The sequence below is a fragment of the Gymnodraco acuticeps genome, unplaced genomic scaffold, assembly GCF_902827175.1.
Source record: "Gymnodraco acuticeps unplaced genomic scaffold, fGymAcu1.1, whole genome shotgun sequence".
Taxonomy (NCBI): domain Eukaryota; kingdom Metazoa; phylum Chordata; class Actinopteri; order Perciformes; family Bathydraconidae; genus Gymnodraco; species Gymnodraco acuticeps.
This window is the reverse complement of record NW_022992160.1, coordinates 2,815,416-2,840,657: the sequence shown is the minus strand read 5'-3', so window position 1 is coordinate 2,840,657 and position 25,242 is coordinate 2,815,416. Positions and strand designations below refer to the sequence as shown.

The following is a 25,242-nucleotide window of genomic DNA, read 5'->3' as shown; positions in this document are numbered from 1 at the left end:
ACCGAGATTCATTTTGAATCAAAAGCGATATCACAATAGTAACCAAAGTATTTGTACTCTCACAGTAGCCTCTACTTTGTATCCTCTCACAGAACTATTCACAGTTCAAAGGCTGCTAGTTTTGGTCAAACAGCAATTTGCCATACAGTGCAACTACAAGGCCATCTACTGTATTTGAATGACAAGAGATGACACTCACCTTAAAATGTCCTTTGTATATTTCTATTTGTCTTAACTGTGGGAACTTGTCCATGCATGTTAAGTGGGAGTGGACTTGAAATCCTTAACTCAAGGTGTAGAACAATGAAGTTATCAAGCCAATTGCATTACTTACTACTTGAATTTAGTTTGAAGTCAATTAACGCAGAAATCAGAGTTCAAATTAAACACAATATAAGTTGATGTAATTACCAACATTATTACATCAACACAACTTATAAATTAATGTTTGCAACTTAAAATGTTTATCTAAATCAATTAACTCACATTTTTATCTTGCAACCATGCATTTAATTAAGTGGAGGTGAAAGGTCGCCTGAATTCGTTTTTAGAGTGCAGTGTTCCTGTTTGTGGCACTGTGAGGTCAGGGGGAGAACACTGGCTGACTCACTCTGAACAAACTGAAACGTGACTTTAATTAAATGTATTATGTCAACAGATTTCACATGTAGGTTAGTTGAAAGCAATACTATTAAGCTTAAATACTGTAGGTTCAACTCAATATTATTGCTTTCATCTAACCATATACAGTCATGTGAAATCTGTTGACATAATACATTTAATTAAAGTCACGTTTCAGTTTTTTCAGTGTGCTTCATGTCCCATTTGAAACAGGAAGTGCTACTGAGGGTTGCAAGGGCCAAAAGGAGTTATGATGCGGGGCTTGGCTATGACGCATTCGTTGGTCTCATCTGATAATCAGTGACGTGGAATAATTCGCTGATGCTGTCAGCTCAAAATAGCAAATGGAAATCTTCCGGCGGACCCACATGCAGGACACGCAGTGATCGTCCTGCCTGAACACATGAGCCTCACTTCTTCAGCCTCAATCTGCACTCTAAAAAGTCATTCAAGGGACCTTTTGCCACCACTTAATTAAATGCATGGTTGCAAGATACAAATTTGGATTAATTGATTTAGATAAACATTTTAAGTTGCAAACATTAATTTATAAGTTGTGTTGACGGAATAATGTTGGTAATTACATCAACTTAATATTGTGTGTCATTTGAACTCTGATTTCTGCGTTAATTGACTTCAAACTAAATTCAAGTAGTAAGTAATGCAATTGGCTTGATAACTTCATTGTTCTACACCTTGAGTTAAGGATTTCAAGTCCACTCCCACTTAACAGGCCTGGACAAGTTCCCACAGTTAAGACAAATAGAAATATACAAAGGACATTTTAAGGTGAGTGTCATCTTTTGTCATTCAAATATAGTAGATAGCCTTGTAGTTGCACTGTTTGACCAAAATTAGCAGCCTTTGAACTGTGAATAGATCTGTGAGAGGGTACAAAGTAGTAGAGGCTACTGTGAGAGTAAAAATCTAAAAGTCTTCCTGAAAGAATTTACGCTGAGCTTCATTTAAACACTAGGCAAAGTACTCAAAAGCACCTGTGTGTCTTCAGGACCACATTGCCATGACGACACACACATGCAGACTCAATAGGTGAAAACAATACCAGCGTTGCTTTAGCAGCTGGTAATAATGCAGGTCTCCCTTGAAAAAGAGATCAATGATCTCAATGGGATTTATCTGTATAAATAAAGGTTTGAAATGAAATGAAATAATGGCTCTGAATTCGCTAAGACTGACAGTTTAAAAAGTATGCAATTACCTAATTCATTATCTCTGATGCGCTAACCTATGATTTAATGTGCTTCAAAAGGACATGAATATCGCCTTCATCAGTGACCGGTCCACCCCAGGATCTGACCATACGATGGCAACCATCGTGGTCGAGGGAAACAAATGAATGAGCAAGCATTCTGCGTTAAATGTGTTCATGCTGTTGCGTTGATTTTCTTTGTTGAGCCAAAGCATTGAAGCACTGGAAACTCTCAGCTACATCCAGAGGTCCCAAGTAGTGAAGTACAAATACTTCGTTAGTACTGTACTGAAGTCGATTTTCCTTGTGTCAGTACTTTACTCCACTATTTATTTTTAATATTTATTAACTTTTTACTTTTACTCCTCAATTTTTTTTTCACAAATACCTGTCCTTTATACATTTTCAAAACATCATTATTATCATCGCACGCCTATTTCACCATAATGTTATACAGAAAAAACAATTGATTATTTGTTTATATGACAATAACAATTTGAAATAGAAGCTTTTTAATGTTCTATTAATATAAAGTGAGGTCCAGTTACTAGCTTGACTCTTGGCTTGGCTACTTTTTACTTAAGTACATTTCAAAGCCCATACTTCTGTAATTTTACTCAAGAAGTTTAGTCAGTACTTCAACTTTTACCAGAGCATTTTTAAACATGAGTATCTGTACTTCTACTTGAGTGAAGGATATGTGTACCTTTGCCGTCTTTGGCTACATCCCTCTTCTGGAGAGTCCTTTTTTCCCCTCTTCTGTGTCTTGAGATCCGCGCAGAATGGGTTCTGCCTGTGGCCCCCCTTGTGGCCCCCAGTGCCCCGCTGGCCCCCCCTCTTAGCAGGTGTCTCCTTTTCTCTCCCATGAGGCAACATGTCAGGAGCTCAGGCTCTGCTGGATCTGGCACGTGATGTGTGGCATATGGTGTGAGTAAGAGTAGGGAGGACACTCTGCCGACAGCTGGAAGCGGACATGAGCTGATATCCTTCATCCCAGGTAGCAGCTTTGCCACCGGTTACGTAAGGCTGGCCCCCTCACGCTGCTCAGATTAACAGTATTACAGCGGTCAATGTGCCTTTAATACACCAGGGGCAGAAGGCTGTGTGAATTTGTTTTGCTATTGATGAGAAGGGTACTAGTACACTCTTCCATCTAAATGTAAATCCCAAACTGGGCACTTCAATAATCCTCTCAATCAGATATGAACAGCTATGAGAATATTGTGTTCTGTTTAATGACATTTTTTTTTTAAAGAAATGATTAGAGTAATTATTTATGGCTTAGCAGTATATTCCATCTTGTTATGTGTGTGTGAAATCATTTCTCTACTCAAATCCAATAACATCTCATTTCTGTTCTTCCTCAGAGTGTCAGTTCAGACACAAGAGGAGAAGAGAAACTGGGAGAGAAACTCCCTCTGGAGGGAACACAGGGATGTTAGCCTTTGCAGACCATTTACATTCAGAAAAACGTATATCATACATGTAGGAAAGGGAAACCCCAAAGAGCATACTAGGGCCTCTTTAAGATTTTAAAAACATTGTTTATATATCATTATAAAACGGACAAGTCAAATCAAGCAATCTGATTGGTTCTTAGCCGTGATATAATGAGCGTATACCACGGGTAGAATTGTAAATTACTTTTCACAACAAGTCAGTATCCCTCCGCGTCTGAGAAAAACAGTATACCGTTGGGCTGAAAAGCAATTCAAACTGGAACACGAAAGCAGCGGAGAAGTAATGGGGCAGAAACCCTCCTTTTTACACAGCGGTCCAGACATAGACAAGAGATCTCTCCCCAGTCTGTGTGCGAGGGGGCGGGGCAGTTTACACACACGCAGTTGCTACATGCAGCAACACACACACACACACACACACACACACACACACACACACACACACACACACACACACACACACACACACACACACACACACACACACACACACACGGAGGAGATGACGGAGAGAACGCGCTCCGAGGTGTGGTTAAACTATACCTGTCTCGACCGTCTTTCTAGCAGCTCTGTAGCCCCATCCACGAGTAACGTTTCCACGTCAGGTGTTATGTATGCTAGCAGCAACACACGGAGTTAACTACATGATACAAACATGGGTTAATGATTAGAGGTAACTGAGTTATTTAGTTTGTTAAAGTTTCAGCTATTCTGTTTACAGTTCAGTCATCACATTATTTAATACGATTTGTTAAAACATTGTTGTTTCTTTTGATGTGAAATATTATGTATTTAATTTAAATAAAAAGCAATGTTAGTTTTGTTCACAATTTGTTTAGTTAGTTTACTTTATTTTTTTCTCCAAAAGAACCGATAAGAGTAATGTTAAAGGACCGGATCGATAAGACAGACATACTTTATTGTCATTTCAACAAGACACAAAGTGTACTATTAACACGAAATATCGCTGTACTGGCTTACAGGAACAGGACAATGTAAAAACTTGCTAAAATTGTACATATAAATAAATAATAGTGACGTGGTGCTGATAAAATTAAAGATAAAGTGTGCGTTTAAAATATAAAGACTTACTATACATATAAATAAAATAGACATACTATATAACAAATATGTGCTCTTTACACAGCGTAATGTAATCTTTATGTTACTGGTCTACTTGCTGTTCAGCAGTCTGATGGCTTGGGGGAAAAAGCTATTGCAGAATCTGGCTGTTCTGCTCTTAATGTTGCGGAACCTCTTGCCGGAGGGCAGCAGGGAGAACAGAGCACCTCCTCCCTGTAGGCCTGTTCGTTGTTGTCCCTGATGAGTCCCACCACTGTTGTATCGTCCGCGTACTTTATGATGTGGTTGGTACTGAACCTGGAGCATAAGCATAAGTGCTATCGATAAAAGTAGTAGTACCGTTAAAGCCTTAACGATACCCATCCCTATGTGGATGTCAGTTTTACTCACATTCTGAGGCCGCCGTGCCTATGTTTTTTCTTTTCACTGCTAATGTATGCTTATGTTCTATTAGTGCATTAAAAAATCATTAATGAAGTTTCAGCTCAGACCCCACGCTTAATATGTCTCCCCCTGGCCCACCTACATTTCTCCAGGCCCACCCACACAATAATTCCTGGCTACGCCACTGCTCCAGTACAGGCGTACGGACCTCGGCGCTCTCGTGTATGATTGCTTAATTATACACTCCTGTACTTTTAGGTTCTTCTTATTCTTCAAGTCTTGGATCCAATTCCACACGTTGTTTGTATGTTTCAATGTGTCTGAGGCACTCTTTATGGTCAGAAACTGTAATCTGTGTGGTGTTCCTCTGCAGGTCCAGCTGTCCCTGTTGGAGTGGATGTCCAGGTGGAGAGCTTGGACAGCATATCAGAGGTGGACATGGTAAGTGGCTTAAATGTGTTGAACGCCATATGGTACACACAGTAAGATTATGGGGGAAATGGATTAGATGTAATCTGCAAAAATAATTGAAATCTGCAGACACTTATTGGAATATACATTGAGTTTGGATGTTAAACTACAGAATTACTCATTCTGTTTTAGACGCAAAGACCAACAGAAACCTCAAAGTAAGGAGATTATACAGGATGTACAAAATATGATGTCATTATTACTGCTACTATCCCAGCGGATGATGTCTCTGGTAGCGCATGTAGCAGTTAATCTGGGACAGATTCAGTAAAGTTGCTGACTTCAACAATGGAGCTCCTACTGCTCCAACACATGGGGCAGCTCCACTCAGACACGGAGGCTAATGAGCAGGAACGTTCTCCATTAGCAGCGTGAGGATGGACACATGAGACACAGTGACTCAGATTGTAGGACCACCCTTCTCAGTCCCAGTTTGTGACTGAAGATCAGAGCCGGAATATAGATGATTCCTATATTTAAAGTTTTCTGCGGTTATCTGTGTTCTGACACTGCATCAGAAGGCTTCTCTGCTTTGTACTGACAGATGAACTTTGAGTCATTCAGATGTTGTTTTCAGTTGGATAATCAGAATTAGATTATGAAAGCTCAATGGTAGGAATTGTTTATTTTGCTCAAACCCAGACTGAATGTTGATTAATGTAATTAAAGAGACCTTCTGTCCTGCAACCATAAATTGGATCTGAACTGCTGTCCTGATGTTGTGTAAGCTCCCGTTTCCAAGGACAGCCAAGGATTACATTTCATTTGAATCCCAGTGTGTATTTAATTGTTTTGGAACAGGGGGGGGTAAAAATGAATGATTCCAGATGACGGCAGCCCTTAATGACATTATGTCATATCACAAAGCTGCAGGATGCTTAACAGTTACGCAGCAAACACTCTTGGCTGTTTTATTGGGAGGGAAACGCGTTCAAAGCATATCGATGTTAATAGGACTCACTAAAAACGAGCTATTTCATCTGGATTGGTGGAGTATTGCAAATGTAATGCAACGGTTTCAAGCAGGGATTAGTTTAAGAAGTTGTTTAAATGTTTGCTAGCTCAGTATACCTAAAACAGCTGACTACTAGCATTTAAAGTAATCCATCAGGAGGAAGGGGCTGTGGCAAGGTAGGAAGGATGATCGCCTGGATACAAAGTTGTATCTACAATTTGTAAATGTCTATATCTACCTAAAAAAGTTTGAATGACAACAATTTTGTATCATATAGTGGAGGATTAGCTAAACTAACTAAACACTAAGAATGAATTCTAGCTATCTGACAGGAGATTTACAAATATAACATCAGAAACTCATTTGTGTACACTTTTTAAGAGACAACTATTAAGTGTAAGGGTCCTATCTTTGTCTTATCCCTAATGAACGATAAAGCCCTAACAACTAGATCATGTTTCATAACAGAGTCCCACTGTGGGCCGATGGGTTGAAGGTGATGCTGATCCCTCTCCATGCAGAGACCCAGGGTCCCAATCTAGCCCGGGACACTTTGCCACGTGTCGTCCTATCTTTCTCCCTCTTACAAAACTGTCAATGAAATAAAGGCACAGGTTGCTACGGTGACCGACAGGTGCATGCAAATAAAGAAACGTCTTCACCAACACATGCGCAGCATTTAGTAAACAATCACAAGCTTCACGGAACATGTGCAGCAATTCCTAAAGATGTTGCATAAATGAAACTGCTAACACAGCTAGAAACTCAATGGAAACGGGGACACTAAAAAGTGACGCACACAGCTGGTACCGGTGCGCTTAGTGATGGTCAGGGATCATAGAATTGGCCAACTTGGTGAAGATGTTTCTTCATTTGCATGTGATTTGGCACATTTGTGTTTTCATATTTGCATCGTTTTGAAATTGCAGCGCATTTCTCCTGAAGAAGAGTTTGTGTTTGTGGTAAAGAGTTTGCACCTGACGACCACTGTAGGTTTTTTAATGAATTTCAGAACGAATCACAGATGGGTTTGAGTAATATAAGTCTTAGTATTAACGGTTCATTACTGATAACCCTTATTCCATTACTGATGCATATGTTATTTTGTTGATTCAGTTATTTATACATGCGCTAAGGCTGCATACGCAAAGCCTAGAACTGTTTGTGGAGACTATTTTCAGCTACAGGAGCAGTGTGTGTGAGATTGAGTGAAAATAAACTCAGTGTGTGTTCATGGTAATAAAGGAACATGTCAGAGTGCAGCAGTGAGGCTCATTGATGTGTTTCTGTATGAAGCGTCACAGCACAGAGTAGGAAGATATTTCCGGCTTTATATACAGGACATTGTTGGTTTGAGTTTGTGCATTGTATTTGATGACAAGAAGGGAAAATACCACTCGCCTGTACTGTGGGTTTTGCTGGTGTATATAACTCTGTGTTTTGTGGTAATGATACAGTAAGATCATAGATGCTCAAATAATGCACAACAGAAGAAAACTATTATAGTTGCTGAAATGTATTGAAACAGTGCAAAAGTAGAGAGCTACACAGCCATTTCTACACACATTTGTAAAGGCTAGCAAACATAGCGGTGATACCCTGCAGGTTACAGCAGAACAAGAGTGTAGCAGTGAGAGTGTAGCCTGCGGTGACTCCATCAGCTAATACATTCAACTTTTCATTTCTTAGAAACATCATTATTTCTTCTTTCAAAGCTTCAATAGTCTTGCATTATGAAATTCAGCTTTCAGCTACATTATAATTAAATTGTGGTTTTATAGAGCTAATCTGCTGGCAGTTATATATATGGGGTCAAGAACACTTCAATCCCAACACTTTGAAACAGCTCAAAGCTCAATCTGGCACTGTTACGCTTGACACATTTGAATGTTTTAAGTGTTCATTACTGTGCGTTGTCCCTGCCAAATAATCGATTAAATAAATAAATGAGTGAAGGTATAGCACATTACAGTGATTACTCAGTCAGAGCTCCAGACATGCCCCTGAACTCATCTTACGCAACATCAAGGTGCCGTATGGTGGGTGCCAAGAGTACAATGTGCGGCTGCAGCCATTATTCCAAACGGATCTGCTCTTATGTAATGCCATGAGGAGAGTGGCATGGGGGATGATCTCTGTAGCCGAGTGTGGGGGGGGGGGGGGGGGGGGCGCTGAGTAGTGCAGAGGCAGGGTCACTCCGGCTTGCATAGCAACAGGGGAAGGAGGCGAGAAGACAAGGGTAATCTAGGGCCAATGGAAGCTTAGGTAACATATGTTCGGCACTTCTCTTACCCGTGTGTGTTTAGTCATAAGCATTCTATATAATCCAGCAGCCAGTGTAATCCCAGAGTCATTTCAAAAACCAGAGGTGGCCAGCAAGTGAGTCCTTGTAGTGCAACTTAATCCAGAGGCTGTTTGTGCTTGTCGCCCCTCCCCCGCTGCCTCAGGACTTCACCATGACCCTGTATCTGAGGCACTACTGGAAGGACGAGAGGCTTGCCTTCCCCAGCACCACCAACAAGAGCATGACCTTTGACGGGCGCCTGGTGAAGAAGATCTGGGTGCCCGATGTGTTCTTCGTCCACTCCAAGAGGTCCTTCATCCACGACACCACCACTGAAAACATCATGCTGCGGGTGTTCCCTGACGGTCACGTCCTGTACAGCCTGAGGTGAGGACACCAGCAGGAAGCCCCCCCACACACGCTCATATCTGCCATCACAGGGCGGTTTCACACTGACTAAATGCCACTTGGCAGCGTTGTTGGAGCCGGCCCAGAGCTGGTGGTGATGTTAACACTCTGCTGTTTCCCCAGGGTCACAGTGACTGCTGCGTGCAACATGGATTTCAGTCGCTTCCCTTTGGACTCGCAGACATGCACGCTGGAGCTGGAGAGCTGTAAGCATTCACACACACTCCACTCTACTGCTGTGGGAAATAAAGGGCCCAAAGAATATGTGCAGCATGTTGCCTCAATCAGCACCACATTGAGTCAAATCACTGAATTGTTATTCATTCCTGTTGTTGTCAGTAGGAGGTAGGTGCCGGTCATGGATGTAATTAACATCATCCCCAGCAGCATGTTGATTTCAGACTATCATTAAACAACTATTGTGGCCAAAAGCAACAAATTCTGTTAGTAAAATCATTTGTAATTTGTTGTTTGTGCTGGGTTTTTTAAGTTAAAGAGGCCTATAATGCTCTTTGGAGTTTCCCGTTCCTGTAGTGCAGGGGTGCCCAATACGTAGATCGCGAAGGTAGTGTGGGTGGCATGTTGGCATGGGTGGCATGGCTTTGAAAAAAAAGTTAGCCTATCATCCATCCTTACTATGGCATTTGCCACTTGATTGCCGTACTAACGGTCAACCGTGTCAGCTTCACAACACCGGCGAGCTGATTACCTAGTTAGCCTTCCAATGTATACACTTCTACTAAAGAAAGGGTATAAGGGGGGCCTCACCTCCTCATCTGAAGCGCAAATGCGGCACAATAAGTGTAAGCGTGCCACAGTTTCTCCGCCACTTCGAGGTTCCGGTGCTCGCAGTCCACTAGCACCCCCCCCCCCCTCGCGACACACAGGGCCTCACCACATGACTTTGGGCAGGCCCTATAGGTAGATCACTTTGACTTGGTCATTTTAAAAGTAGCTCCCAAGCTGAAAAATTGCGGGCACCCCTGCTTAGTGTGTTCTGTAGGTTTGTGTGCAATGTAAATGTTCTGCAAATGCTAAAATATTTGTGTTGGACTCCTTTGTCAGTAACATAGTGACATCACTGTTGAACACTAGCGTTCTATTGGCTAGAGCTCCAGCACACTGTACGTGAAAGGCTAAGGCAGCGACCATCAACTGACATCCGGCCCGACAGACATTCTCATCCGGCGCGCACAACGGGGGTTACTATGGCGTTGGTGTGTAATGTGCAGTACCGGAGTCCAACAGAGAGGCAGCAGCTGCGGGAAAGTAGCCTAGAAGTGATCCTTCGTTAATGTGAAGACTCTGCTAAGCTTTATGCGCTCCGCAGTACCTGAGCGTGTTCCACTAGCCCCCCGTCCCCATTAACAACTTCAAAATTCTGGGCTATATATAAAAATCGCTGGCCCGCGAAAGTGTCTATTGGATACATTCTGGCCCTTGGACAAATGTAGTTGGTGATCCCTGGGCTAAGGGGCGGGACATCTCTATGCGGTTGACCAATCACAACAGAGCCGGCCAGCTAACCAATCAGAGCAGACTGGGCTCTGGTTTCAGACAGAGGGTGAAAAGAGGTGCTGCAGCACAGGCAGTATGAGAACAATAAAGAGCTTTTTGAACATTAAAGCATGGAGACATGTCACAGTTGAGGCACTACATAATTGGAGTGTAGGGAGGTGAATTAAAAGTCTGAAAGGGTTCAAAAAGATCAAGTTCACTAATGGAAAGTGAAAAGACAAACAGATGCACTGATAAACAATAAATCCACAAGGCCAAACTGCCTATTCATTTGGTAAGTATCAGGGGTAACGTTATTATCGGTACAGGCCACACTTACATCCCTGCTCTCTCCTTCAGATGCTTACACAGATGAAGACCTGATGCTGTACTGGAAGAGCGGTGATGAGTCTCTGAGCACCGACGACAGGATCTCTCTGTCTCAGTTCCTCATCCAGAAGTTCCACACCTCTTCCAGACTGGCTTTCTACAGCAGCACAGGTACGCTGCCCACATAATGCTGAGTGGAGTGTTTTATTACATATTCTTAAACAAACTAAAGTTGGTCAACACATGGGAAATTAGTAGGGCCCTTCAGCTCACTGCTGATAGGATCATCAGGCCCCTATATTACAGTCTGAAGTAACTGCATTGGAGTTGAACCTCAGTAAGATGAGCAAAAGAAAAAGACATGAACTTAGCATAACATGCTTTCATATCACCTGCTGTCTTGTGCACTCTGTCAATTGCATGTCTTACTTACTTCCAGTGTTTCTTTGCAAATATTTAATTTCTATAAACATATATACAATGATATCATGTTTTTTTCACCATTTTACCTTATATTTTAATATATGGTGCTGCTATCACGTTTCAAACTTTTCGTGATGACATTACTTGGTCTTGACTTGGACTTGAAGATCTTCAATCTGCTTGAACTCTTCTCTGTCTCTGACTCAGATGGTGTGGTGCTTCACTTTTCTTCCTCTATGATTACGATGGCTCTATTTTGAATAATCAGTTGTTCTTTCATGTTTTAAATCCTCGCATTTCCAATGTTCCAGATTTTTGGCTTTACATTTTTTTTAAATTGAGCATTTTATTTAATCGTTTATTTGGACAATGCACAGTAATGAACACTTAAAACATTCAAATGTATCAAGCGTAACAGTGCCAGATTTAGCTTTGAGCTCATTTCCATCCGCAGTCCCTCACATAAAACATTTAAGAAAATTACCTTTTGCAAACATAGCAAAAACAAAATACATGATAGAAAAGAAAAGAATATAAATGACAAAGGCAAAGCAGGAAGCCACAATGCCTGTATTGTTGAATTAAAGTGTTTCTATTTTTCAGACATATTTACGATAAAGGCAGCAAACTTACTCACGATATTTCCCTCTATGGTGTTGAATCCAAATTGCGTCCTCACTTCACTTCTTAGATGATTATCCGTCTAACTCAGCTTGCTAGTCTTCTCTATTTTGAGTGAGCAAGGAAAACAACAAATACATATTTTCACCGTGTGACAACAAATGTGGAAATGCCAGGTGTAAATAATAACAATAATGAAAGATATAGTTCATTTAGAGGCCTGAGTTTTAGGATCCTTTTCTGTGTCACTCACTAGGACACTTAAATAGAGTGGAGCCATCCTTAATGCCATTAGCAGCACTTCCATGACAAGTGAAAATGTGTGCTGTGAAAGGAACAGCATATTAAAGAGAAATGGGATAGGACAATTATGGCGCACATAATGTGGTGTCTGACCAAAGTCTTAAAAGCTGATTAAATATACTGTATGTCATTCCATATTCCTATTTTAGTTCAAATAAGAAGTAAAAAACCTATCTCCACCCTAGCTGAGTTAAGTGTCGTTTTAAACAAATAATTATATTTATATTCAGCAGCAACGTCTTTAGAGAAGCACTGTCCTGGTTACCCCGTGAACACACTGACAACAGTTACCATGGTGAAACACGGTGCTACTAACGGCCCGTACACACAGCAGCTTTTGGCGATTTGTCCACCGCTTCCAGCGCGTCTCCGCCCATTGACTTTGAATGGGGATGACGTCACTTTCCCTCGCTTGTCGCCGAACTGCATTGTGGGGGGGCGAGGCGAAGATTTCCAGGATTTCCAGGATGTTCAGGATTCCAAAGTTGAACAATGTTCAACTTTTGAGGCTGAGCTGGAAGCGTCAGCCAATCAGATCCGTTTATGCAAATCTGACAGTTCAAGCGCTAGCCAATCAAACCGCGTGCAAGCTGGGAGAACCAGACCCGCAGTTCATTTCTATATTCCACAAAAATGGAGGAGAAGTTAGTTATTGCGGTAGCAAATCACCCGGTTCTTTATGACCAGTCCCTATTTACTTACCGGGATACAAACCGGAGGAACCAGGCATGGAGGGAGGTGGCAGAGACAGTGGGTGAAACTGGTAGGTTTTCGCTTGTTTGGGGATTTTATATCCAGTTTACTTCGTTGCTAGTTTACTTCGTTGCTAGTTTACTTCGTTGCTAGCAAGCATAGACAGTATCATTAGCCAGCATGGAATGTAGCATAAAATAGCACCATAGACATTAATCTCATAAATGTTCAAAATGTTAAAAGAAATAGTGGAGAAGAACCGGGGTTTTTTGCTTTGTATGTCGGGGGCGGGAGATTCATGTGATTGGTTGTTGGTCGCAAAATCCCCAAGCTTTCAGACACGCCCAGCTCCAAGATTTTCAAGATTTTTGAAAAGCTGCTGTGTGGACGTACCGTTCGGGTTGAAAATAATAACAGATATTTATTATATAAGTACATTAAATAAAAGTTGTTCCCTGAGCTAAACGTTGTGCAGCTTTATGTAAAGGCACTGAAATTGACTGTTTGGCTTTGCCCGAGGTTTTACTCAAACAGTGAGATGTGCACTGAACCCACAGGAGAGCTGGGAAATGGTTCTGTGCGGTCCTCACTATTGCGTGAAGCGTGTTGTCACTTCCGGTTGTTGTTGTTGTTGTCACCTCCGGGCTATCCTGTGTGTTGGTTCTGCTGCTGATAGCTTATATTATCTTAACTTAATCGATCGTTTTACAATTCTTGATCAAGGCAGCTGCCTGACGTTGTAATCACACGTTACTACAGCTTAAGCACTCACAACTCTCCTTCTTTTAGCGACTGTAACTCCACAGTTGCCTACACTCCTTTCGAGTTTGCGAACGGTCGCTACTTTAGCTTGATAGCTAGCCATGGCTCTTTCCCCACCCTCGGGTGCTATTTCCTGCTCTAACTGTCTCATGTTTGGTTACTTCCCTACCTACTTTACTGGTACCGATAGGTCTGCATGTGTTAAATGTAGTAGTTGCTAGGTTGGAGGCGGGAATCATAGCCATAGAAGCCCGGCTCCGCATTTTAGAAAGTAACTCAGCTACAGTAAAGCCCATGTTAGTCGGTACAGACCGGCAAGAGGTAGCTCTTACTAGCCGTCCCCCGGCAACTCCCGAGCAGCCGGGAGACTGGGGGTGTTTCTCAATGTTGAGTACGCTTGCTTGGTAGCACGTCTTCCGAGTCACTTGCTTCAGAAGCGAGGCAACAATCCTTCCTGGCAGTGGCGGCTGGTGGAAAATATTTTTGGTGGGGCTGTTGATATAGTGAGTAAAAAAATTTTTTTGGGGAGAAATGACCCCTTAAATGAGGACTTCTGGTGATGTAATGGCGCGTTTCCAGTGCAGCGCGGAGCTCGCTTTAATGCTGCATTCAGACCGGACGCGATGCGAATATTCGCTTCGCTCTAAACGCTCCTATCGCATCGCTCTAGTCGCTCGAGTTTCACCGCGGCTGCCAGCTGTGTTTACTCGCATCATTCAAACAAGACGCGCTGGCTCGGGAGCTACAACTACAACAAAATGAACATATTTTACCGTGATTAAATTGTAATACACGTTTCTAAATGATGCCGACGTAACAACATACTGATACCGGTTAGTAAAAACCATGAATTAATGCTTTGACAAGTCTGCAGACAGACAGCAGGCGAAAAACCTTTTAGAATGCTTGTTTTCTGAATGGAGCTTGGCTAAGCTAACGTTATATATGCTCCGACCATCCACACTCACAACAACGGCCTACAGACATAAATAAACCAGCGACTGTATTCGTACACAGACAGTCTGTGGTTTGTACTTGTTTAACTTTTGTCTCGTTTCTGAACAGATCGTATCTGTCCCCGGCTGTTTGAAGAGCAAGCATGGGAAACAAAAGATAGCATTTACCTGTTTGCATCCAGCTAGCCATGCCTTTCTGGTGTACCAGCTACGTGAGAAGCCTCGTTGATACGTTTTGTCTTTTTCACGAGCTTGCTGTGATATATACAAATCGGGTTGGTCCGGTCGAAGGTCTTTAAGTATCAATTTATCTCCCAAACTTCTCCTTTCGAAAGGATTGGAGAGTAGCTCTTGCACGGAATTGGGTGCGGACCGAGGTCCGGCGACTCCACCTGCACACCATTCTCATCCAAATACTGCGTCACCTTGGTCACTCACGAGTCTAAAAAACAACTCACGTCAACGCACGTAAGCAACGTGGGCGCCAACGTGAGCGCCCTCGTGACCAAAATATTTGACGGCGCTGATTGGCTGAAATTATGTTTCGGCGGCACAGTTTACTATTGAGACTTTTGCAACGTGCTGGTTGCTGCTGTTTGGCTCGGGGGCTCCGCCCGGTAATGATAAACTAATGCCATGGGCAAGGCCAGGCAGGAAACATGTGACTTATCAGTAACTTTAGACATCGTAACACCATTTTAAACGAGATTTTATTGTAGATTATACATTTTACTGATACCAATTGTATGATATTTACCTTGTTCATTAAAAAAAAAAATATTTAAAAAAAAAAATATGTAAATATTTTTTTTTAAATATATATATTTTTAATTTTATATATTTTTGGGAAGAGGTGGGGCGGCGCCCCTATGGGCCGGCCGCCACTGCTTCCTGGCATTCGGAAAACGAAGAGTGGAACAGGCGAGCAAGTGTGCAGGTGTGCGTCATATGAGAGGCCCCGCCTTACATTTTCGGCCACAGATTAGGGGAAATTGGTCCGTGCGCAAAGCATTGTGGGGATTTTAAGACCACGGAGTCTACACATGTGCAGCCTCGACATTTCTCGCTACGTAGCAATCTTTGACTCAAGTTTACTTAAATTAAATTATACCCCCGTTGAAAGTCTTGTTTTTAGTCTTACGCATCCGACCTGGAAAACTTTGCAGCCAATCTTATTTGTTACAGTGTACCGTGCACCAGGTCCTTATTCAGAATTCTTATCAGAATTCTCTGAGTTTTGATCAACTTTGGTTCTTAAAACAGATAAAGTCATTATCGTAGGTGACTTTAATATTCATGTTGACGACGATATAAATAACCTTACTGTTGCATTTAACTCTATATTAGATTCTATTGGTTTCCATCAGAGTGTAAATAAACCAAACCAAAAAAATCATAATTTGACAAATTATTGATTCTAAAATAATATGATACAGTACAGCACTATTACGTCTGGGTCTCTGTGTTTCATTCAAGCTTGGCTATGTGTGTGTGGAACGAGCCATTTTGTGTGCGCGAGCGAAAGAGAGAGCACACCGGTACCGGAGATCGTTGTTGTTAGCTTCTGGTGCTAGCGAGCTACGCTAACGGATATAAGGACTTTTTTCAACAACAAGGTGGAGGAGAGTCCTCTCCTGTCAGACTGAGAGACTCAGTGAACTAAAGGACTCTCTGAGTGTTTAGATAGTTAACTTTAGTCTAAGTTATCTCAGTGGCTCTCAAACGGTTTGGTCACCAATAATGTAAACAATTATTTCCGAGGCACACCTTCATATGATCATTATAGTTATAAAAAAATAAGAGAATAAATGAAAAACAGGTATCAAATACTATATGACAGTAAAAAAAGAATAAAGTTTAAAAGGATGATTTGTAAAATATCCATAAAGAAATAGAAAATCTGTTTACAGTTCTGTTTCATATGGATGTTGAGAGATGTATCCATAGATCTCTTAATGTTGCTCTCAAAGTGCACCAGATTGATGCTTTTAACTTCAATATTTAAAAAACAAATCTTCCCGGGGGAGCTTGCCCCCGGACCCCCCTATGCACACACCACCTATAAAAATAGCACTTTACTCCTGCTTACACCTGTAAAGGAATATTTTAGTCTGATGCTTAGCTGACCTGAGAAACTTCACATGAGTTTCTGTGTGGGGGAGGGGGTTTACTGCCCGCTCAGACAGTTTCTTTGTCTGTTCATCTGTAATCGATTAGGGGAAAGGCGGGCTGTTTAGACCCCTCCTTTAAAAGATATATAGAGATGTTTCTGTCTTTTGTGTTTAGAGTTAATTTTGGCAGCTTGCATTGAACAGTGCGAGTTGCTTTGTTAATCCTCCGGCCGTTTGTCTCTCAATAAATATCAGTGTATTGACAGGCGAATCCAGTTTCCCTCATTTCATGGTCGGCTCAACATTGCTGCAAAGAAGTTTTTACTTCACAACACCTATATGCCTCAAGCCTTCATTGTAACTGTCACACTGTGTATATGCGTGGGGAGTGTTGCAGTAGAAAATTCCACTGTAGCGCCCGGTACATTAATGGGAAACCCTAAATGTTTGAGCACCCTCTATGAAATGTCAAGCTACCCCACAGCACCCCCAAAAGAAATCTCTGGGCCTACAACCCCGTTTTGAAGAAATGTGCTGTGCAAAGCAGGCTCATTGCAGCCACTAATGATAAGACACACTTTTCTGCCAAATATCAGCATTTTCTTTCATTTTTTTGCACAGATTGCAAAGTGGAAAAGTATTATAACTTATTGTTCTAGCAAAGGGATTGCACAATTGTATTATGTATGTATGTTTTTGAGCACACAGACTTATGGAGCATTGTTTTATTATCACTGTTCTAGCAAAGTGAATAAATGTTAACTTGGCCCATTACGTGACTATTTGTGTTGGGGGGGGCCCGACTTTTTTTTTCTCCAAAGGCGGGGCCTGACGGAAAAAGTTTGAGAACCACTGGTCTAAGGACAGAGGGTTTCATAGTGTCATACTGATATGCTGTACAAACTGTGAAGTCCACTGAGACAAATGTAACATTTATGATAAGCGCTTCGAGATTTGTCTAGGCAGATGAGAAGCGCTATATAAATTAAATGTATTATTATTATTATAATATTGGGCTATATAAATAAACATTGATTGAACTCCACACTGGTGTGAAATACACCATTGGGATATTTCTGTATTTTTTCTTTTACTCCCCTCCCTGTTTATTCTTCCATTTGCTACTTTGATGTGCTGCCCTGCTGTCATACAGATATATTTTTCTATTACGATGTTATTTTGTTTGGTTTTATAAACTCATACACATTTCTATCATCCTGTGTGGATTAGAAATGTCACCTCTGGCTCTGTGTTTATCGAGGAATTTTAGTAAACCATTTTTTTGTTCTACCCTCTGACATTACATTTATTTGTATTTCACTTCTTCTCTCCTCCAGGCTGGTACAACCGTCTGTACATCAACTTCACCCTGCGGCGCCACATCTTCTTCTTCCTGCTGCAGACCTACTTTCCTGCCACTCTGATGGTCATGCTGTCCTGGGTGTCCTTCTGGATCGACCGCAGGGCCGTCCCTGCCAGGGTCTCATTAGGTGAGAAGATATGCAACACAATAACCACCCTTCCTGTTCAAACATTATTTGTGTCCATCACACATCACAGTGACCTGAGAGCATGGACCAGTTTGCACAGTAGAACTGTGAGGGAATCAAACTGAAAGAAAAGTTCAACATTCTGGGAAATGTACTTATTTCCTGTCTTCCTGAGTTGAGACGATCAATATCATTCTCATTTCCTCGTTAAGTATGGAGCTGGAGTCAAGACGCAAACATGATTGAGCTGTGAATCACAATCTCAAAACTCATAGACTATCGATATTACGACGATAAAGCCTAGCTAGCTAGATGATAGCTGAAGCATCACAGCCAATTTATTCTGACTATTCTGCTATTGTCGTTCACTTTAATGCAACCAAACTCCTTTTGATTGGTCAAAACTACTTGGAGATTACAAACGGTAACCAGAATGCTTCCAATACCAAAATCTTGTCCTGTTATGGTCAGATTCTACATATGGACAATGTTTATAGAGATAGCCAATCACTGATTCCCATTCTTTGTCTGGGAACCTCCTCCTCCTATATTTTAGTTTTGACTGTTTTTAGTGTTTCCCCTCCTTTTCGAGAACTATAGGTGGTGCAAGAAAAAGACCTGGGGGGTCTGTAGCCACCCTAGGAAAGCCGCAGCACCCCAAAGAAATGTCTGTGGTTTGCTTTTCAAATGTTCACATGAAGTTGTATGTTTTGTGTTCCTCAGGTATAACCACGGTGCTCACCATGTCCACCATCATCACTGGAGTCAACGCCTCCATGCCCAGGGTGTCCTACATAAAAGCTGTGGACATTTACCTCTGGGTCAGTTTCGTCTTTGTCTTCCTGTCGGTGCTTGAATACGCTGCCGTCAACTACCTGACGACGGTGAGGGACGGTAAAGACCGTAAGCTCAGAGAAAAAGCCAGGGAACAGGTACAGAGACCTTTTCAGAATTGCTGTACGTCTCAAATTCATATTAGTCTTTATCAATCTTGATTTCTTTCCTCTCTTTTGCTCAGTCTCAGAACCTGCCCTGCACCTGTGGCATGTCCCACGGCAGGACCATGATGCTGGACGGAACGTACAGTGAGGCGGACGCCAACAGTCTGGCAGGGTACACACGGGGCTCCATGGCGGCTGATGATGCATCGGAAAAACCGGAGCGGATAATGGTGCATCTCTCGCTGGACAACGAGCCTACAGAGACCAAGAAGAAGAAGGGCTTCCGGATTATGCAGAACACCCACGCCATCGATACTTCCTCTCGCATGATCTTCCCTGGCGCATACATCCTATTTAACCTGATCTACTGGTGTGTGTACTGCTGAGTGTCTGCATTTAACCCTAAACTATAGCAGCGAAAGAAAACACTACGAAACCCATCGTTGACTTTAGAAGACGGATACAGTTGTTTCCATTCTGCATTTTCAGGTGGATCAACTAGTTTGGCAGTGAAGCTTAAGAACATCAGAGACTTCTGGGTGTGAATATCTCCAACTCATAGTTTACAGCTGAACTGGACCACTCATACAGCTTCTCTTCCTTTACATAATTACATCCCAACTCATATTTACACTAATTATACCTTGGGGGCTGGTTGCACAAGTTTGCACCTTGACTGGTCTAATGACAGTTATACAAAATAAACCAATACAAATGTTGTATTACTGTTGCCATGGTCATGATAATGGTAGAGTACTTTGAAATAAAATGGACATCGTTGTTAGTTGTTACAGAGACAACACGTCAGCAGTGTCAAATTGTGCAATGTGAACTGTACACATGAACATATGTTGATTTAAGCAGGAAAGTCTGTTCCATTTTGTTATGATTTATGTAGATCTTTAGAGCTGTCCACCAGATATCATCATGTTTGAAACACGCTGATTTAAGGGTTGTTAATTCTGTTGACTTATCAACTTGTCACCCTGAACAATTGCGTGCATATCACCCCCCTGCTGCCATTTCTGGCTGCCTTTATGTCGCTGGTCATGATTGTATGAGGTCCCCATTATTAATCCGGCAACAGAACTCAGGTTGAGCAATTGTTTCTTCAATGGGGCAAAACATCTGTTATGATAAAGACACCAGATCTATTTAATTTGTTAAATACATTGGAGAATTGTCTTGTAAGTACAGATCTAAGACAAGGATAAAGATGATCTTTAAAGCAAGCTGAAAAACACAAACAAGTAAATGTTGTCATCTTATAAATATTGTCCAATTTGCTTAGTTGCCTAAAGTAGGCCCTGAGCAACATTAGCAAATATTTTAGGCAAAACAACTTCTGTAAAGCACCAAATGTATGTCCTTCTCTCCGGTTTGGTCTCCATTAACTCCTGAGAAAACCTTCTGTGTTTTGAAGTGTCATGTGTCAGGGTGAATACAGGCCATTCGCACAGACCGCTCAGATTATTAGGAAAGATTTGCACAACTGAAGAATTTATATGCCTTTTTGAAGTTAGACTGTTTGATCTGAGCCAGTCCAATCTTTGTGGAACCAGCCCCCGTCCAGACTTCAAATACCACTCTCCTCTCTGAAGATGTTCATGATGAAACTGTAGAAAAATAATAAGAGCAGATAATTTGTCTGCGTTGCCTCTGTAACCTCTGGATCTGACTGAGTCACATCACTAAATGTGTCGAGAGCACAGACAGACACTCATCACCAAGGTCACAATATCAATTGATCCAATAGCCCATACGCAAAACACAGAAGATCAACAAAAGATATGACATCAAATGAATTTAGTTTACCAAAGTTGAAGTAGATGGTCAACTTCATTCATTTTCTTTCCGTTTTACTGATTTGAATCGTTATACGCTGCTCTCTCTAGAAAAATACTCTGAGCATGCGCAGTGTAGTTTTTACAGCACCCATTCATTTAGACAGTGAGAGAGAGGGGCTAGATCGGGGCTTGACCCACGTCGCTCAAAACGGCTCAATAGGCACACTCTAGACACTAATTAGAAGAACACAGACTAAAACAGCAATGTACAGACGAATCAGATGATTAAACATGATCTGAAAAATATATTTTAAGATGTATTTTTTTTGCATATATTTGCATTTTTTTGGAATTATTATTTGAATTACTTTCTACTGACACTAGGTGGGGCTGTCCCCCTAATGGCCAGTCGCCACTGTAAATACCACGCTCTCTTTTCATAATGGCGGCTCCTACTACCGCGACCACATTTCAGTGAAAGTGACAGTAATGCTGCTCAGGTGGACTACTTTTGACATTTCCAAACTGAAGCATCCCATAAAGCCAGGACGACACCGGATGTTGCTTGAGTTTTAAAGCACAACACACAACTGTTGCTCAGAAATCTTATGTATTTATGCATTTACAGCTTGTTGGTTTGCTCAGTTTCTTTTATTTGATATGTATTTGTTTAATTTAGTGCAGCAATAGATCCATGTGCTATTATACCTGAAGTTTGCAGAGATGCAGGAAACAGGGCTCGTATAGAAAATTGCTTGATGCATGCTACAGATGTGGAAAACTCTATGTATATTTCTTAGGAAGGACTTAAAAAACATGGAAAGCTTTTAACAGTGATGTGTCACACTTGAAGCGCCTTAAAATGAACATTTTTGTATACATCAACATGGTTTAATGGTTGTATTCTTGTTTTGTAATGTTTTTGTTTGAGTACTTGACTCAACCCAGTCTCACGGCATTTCATGTTATAGTCACGACATTTAATCTATTGATTCGTGTTCACCAACATGATTTCCCCCTTATTTTCGTGTCACACAGAACGATTTTAAAAGCAATGTATTTCTATTGGTAGTATGTTTCGTGCCTGCAGCACGTATTTTTGTCCGGTCGGGTCTTGGAAGACCGGAAGCTGTGGGATTGATAAAAACATGTTCTTACTCAATATCAAGCCACGATTATTGTTTTTATTTTAATTCGTATAATGTCTGACTTTTTTTGTCGTCTGTGAGGAAAATAAATGGGGCTCAGAGCCTCAGAATACTGAAATCAGTATTTTTTTAAATCTTTTTTTCCTTCTAATTTGTTATTCTTTTCTAAATACCACACTGTTATTTACTCAACAATAACACACAATTATCCTTGTTTTTATTTATTTGTTTAATTCCATAATCTCTGGCTTCTTTGGCGTCCGTCAGGAACTGAATTTCAAGATAAAAATAACCAGAAACAGACGTAGGCCTATAAGGGACATTTCGAGCATCATTGCGATACACAGCCACTGAACTGATTACCCAAGATACTCAGCTATGGTTTAAGCTCGCTGATTGGATTGTTTAGCCGCAATGCATGTAGGGAAATGGTGTTTATGCGATATGAAATCCGAAAAACTTTTTTTTTTTTAAAGAAAATAATACTTTATTCCGAGTGTTCTTGCTTTTCTCTTTGAAAGTCATCACATAACGGCATTGTAATACACGGTTCGGCTGCATTGTATATTACAGATCTGCCGTAGTTCTTTATTTATAGAGCCCTGATGAGAAGACCTTTGGAAAAACTGGAAGAAATGCCGCCGAAACTGAATACTTGACGTGGATCATAAATATATCAACAATTAAACAACATCTTCAATTTATCTTCACACAATACGTCTCCTTGCAGTTTCAACACTAATTCGGCTGACTTTTACATTTGATCTAATTCATAGATAGGTTATATTTACACCATAACGGTGCACAGCTGATATAAAAGGACTTATAGTATTTAAAGATATTACTGATTTTCTTTGAATATAAGAATGTAAATACTGAGTCTGAAATAATATAGCAATATGCTGTAAAATTATGTGAAAACATGAATTAAACTACACATCTTCAGATGTTGTACATACATACATAAGTGTCCTACACTAATAATACCAAGTTATTATGGCTGTGTGTACCTTGTGTGCACCGCCTAGTGGTAAAGCACGTTATTGAATTATTGTTTTAATATGTTATATTTGATTACAAAAATATTAACATACTTTCATAGGGGGAAAGTAGAAGGTCTGTGATAGAAATATAGAATATAAAAAATCAAGACGTTACTATAAGTGATCTCTACAATAAAACAGTTTAGTGCAGGATGTACAAAGATATTAATAGGAGGATGTGCAAAACAGAAAAACAAATTAACCTTTATTTAAACATTAAATAATACTTTAGATTAAGGTCTTCTTTTAAATAAGAAAAACACTTTGGGAGTATCTATCTACAGATAAATATTAAGCCTGACAAAGTACTTAACGTCTAATATATTGCTTTCCTGCAATGTTAACTTTGTTGAAGCACTTATTTTAACTGATATTATACATATGAATTATACTCTTATGTATTTAGATAGTATAAGAAATGTGCAGAATATGACAGTTTAATGGTGGAGGTACACACATATTGATAGATGTCTTGTAATGTCTTGTAATACGCTTTTTCATTCATTGCATACACCGTAGTTGTGTATATGATATGTCAATAAACCTTTGAAAATCTTGAAATCTTGAAAGGGATGTGCAAAATAGCCATAACATACAGTCTTTAATTAAAGAATAACGAGTAATGAATATACTTTATTACTCGTTTCCATTCATGTCAATTGCAGATAAATGTTTAGTCTTCTCAAGCATCCATCCATCCATCCATCTTCTCCCGCTTATCCGTGGTCGGGTCGCGGGGGTAGCAGTTCCAGCAGAGAGCCCCAAACTTTATTTTCCCTGGCCACATCAACCAGCTCTGACTGGGGGATCCCAAGGCGCTCCCAGGCCAGCGAAGAGATATAATCCCTCCACCTGGTCCTAGGTCTGCCCCTCGGTCTCTTCCCAGCTGGACGTGCCTGTAACACCTCCCTAGGGAGGCGCCCAGGTGGCATCCTAACTAGGTGCCCGAACCACCTCAACTGGCTCCTTTCGACGCGCCAACTATCAAATATCTCTCCTGATTGTTGGCACTTGACAATCACCTTACCTGAATTTTACTCAGGTGTAACTAAAGTCTGATTTAAGGGTTGTTTATATTTCACATCATTAATCAGAATCTGCAAAGTCATCCGCTCGGCGTAACCTTGGCGCACTGCCACTCCAACATCCAATCCCAGAGCTTGAAGGTTAATCACGGGGACTGTAGTCCTAAACGATAGCTGGGGATTATGGGTAGTGTAGTGTCTTCGGCCATCCTAAACTCCTAGAGGCCTACGTCTGTTTCCGGTTATTTTTATTTTTAAATTCAGTTCCTGACGGACGCCAAAAAAGCCAGAGATTATGGAATTAAACCAATAAATAAAAGCAAGGATAATTGTGTGTTATTGGTGAGTAAATAACAGTGTGTTATTTTGAAAAGAATAACAAATTAGAAGGAAAAAAAGATTTTAAAAATACAGATTTCAGTATTCTGAGGCTCTGAGCCCCATTTATTTTCCTCACAGACGGCAACAAAAGTCCGAAATTATACGATTTAAAATAAAAGCAATAATTGTGGCTTGATATTGAGTAAGAACATGTTTTTATGAACCACGCAGCTTCCGGTCTTCCAAGACCCGACCGGAGAAAAAGATGTGATGCAGGCACGAAACACATTACCAGTAGAAATACATTGCTTTTAAAATCGTGCTGTGCAACACGAAAAAAAAAGGGGGAAATCGTGTTGGTGAACACGAATCAATAGATTAAAAATCGTGTTGGTGAACACGAAATGCCATGAGACTGGGTTGCATATTAGGGTTTAATCACGTGGGGAAAACTTAAAGCTATTGCTAAGCTAGCAATGCAGTGATGCTCTGCAGATTCTTTCCACTTTAAAAGTCAGTATTTCAAAGGCTGATTCTACCTTAAAAAATATCACTTTCTTAAAGATATGGCTCGATAATATTGGGAGTTTTCACTTTAATGAGAGTTAGATGAGAATATTTGCTTTAATCTCATATCTATACAGAGCTTGACCATGGAGATCATTAGCTTAGCTTAGCATAAAGGCTAGAAGCCATCAACACCATGAAGCTTATTAGTTACCATGTTTGATCTAATTTATTTAATCAAACAGAGATGTAGAAAGAAACTTAGGGAAAAACAAACTTTATTTAGCCTGATATTGTGTTTATATGCCACTTCTGTTTAATATGGAGGTTACCAAACGAGGCAGCCATAAGGAGCACAGCACCAGACCTATTGGATTTAGCTAACACGTTTGAGGTGATTCACAGGCA

General features: G+C 40.8%; 1 protein-coding gene across 2 annotated transcripts; it reads left to right on the top strand.

Annotated features, from left to right (window-relative positions):
* Positions 1-5,128: 5,128 nt before the first annotated feature.
* On the top strand, positions 5,129-19,803 carry LOC117538625 (gamma-aminobutyric acid receptor subunit rho-2-like). 2 transcript variants are annotated; one of them, XM_034204490.1, is made up of 7 exons: positions 5,129-5,199; positions 8,632-8,855; positions 9,000-9,082; positions 10,734-10,874; positions 17,910-18,062; positions 18,786-18,994; positions 19,081-19,803. In XM_034204490.1, exons 1-7 carry the CDS (start codon positions 5,197-5,199, stop codon positions 19,387-19,389), a joined length of 1,122 nt encoding a protein of 373 aa, XP_034060381.1. In that variant the 5' UTR covers positions 5,129-5,196; the 3' UTR covers positions 19,390-19,803. The 2 variants fall into 2 exon arrangements, with proteins under 2 accessions (XP_034060381.1, XP_034060382.1); XM_034204491.1 differs by lacking the exon at positions 5,129-5,199 and adding an exon at positions 8,410-8,449.
* Positions 19,804-25,242: the final 5,439 nt, after the last annotated feature.

Excerpts from the sequence above, each read along its gene's own strand:
- LOC117538625 (XM_034204490.1), top strand. Across the intron at positions 8,856-8,999 it reads CACGTCCTGTACAGCCTGAG|GGTCACAGTGACTGCTGCGT; the intron begins GTGAGGACACCA and ends CTGTTTCCCCAG. Across the intron at positions 18,063-18,785 it reads CCCTGCCAGGGTCTCATTAG|GTATAACCACGGTGCTCACC; the intron begins GTGAGAAGATAT and ends TGTGTTCCTCAG.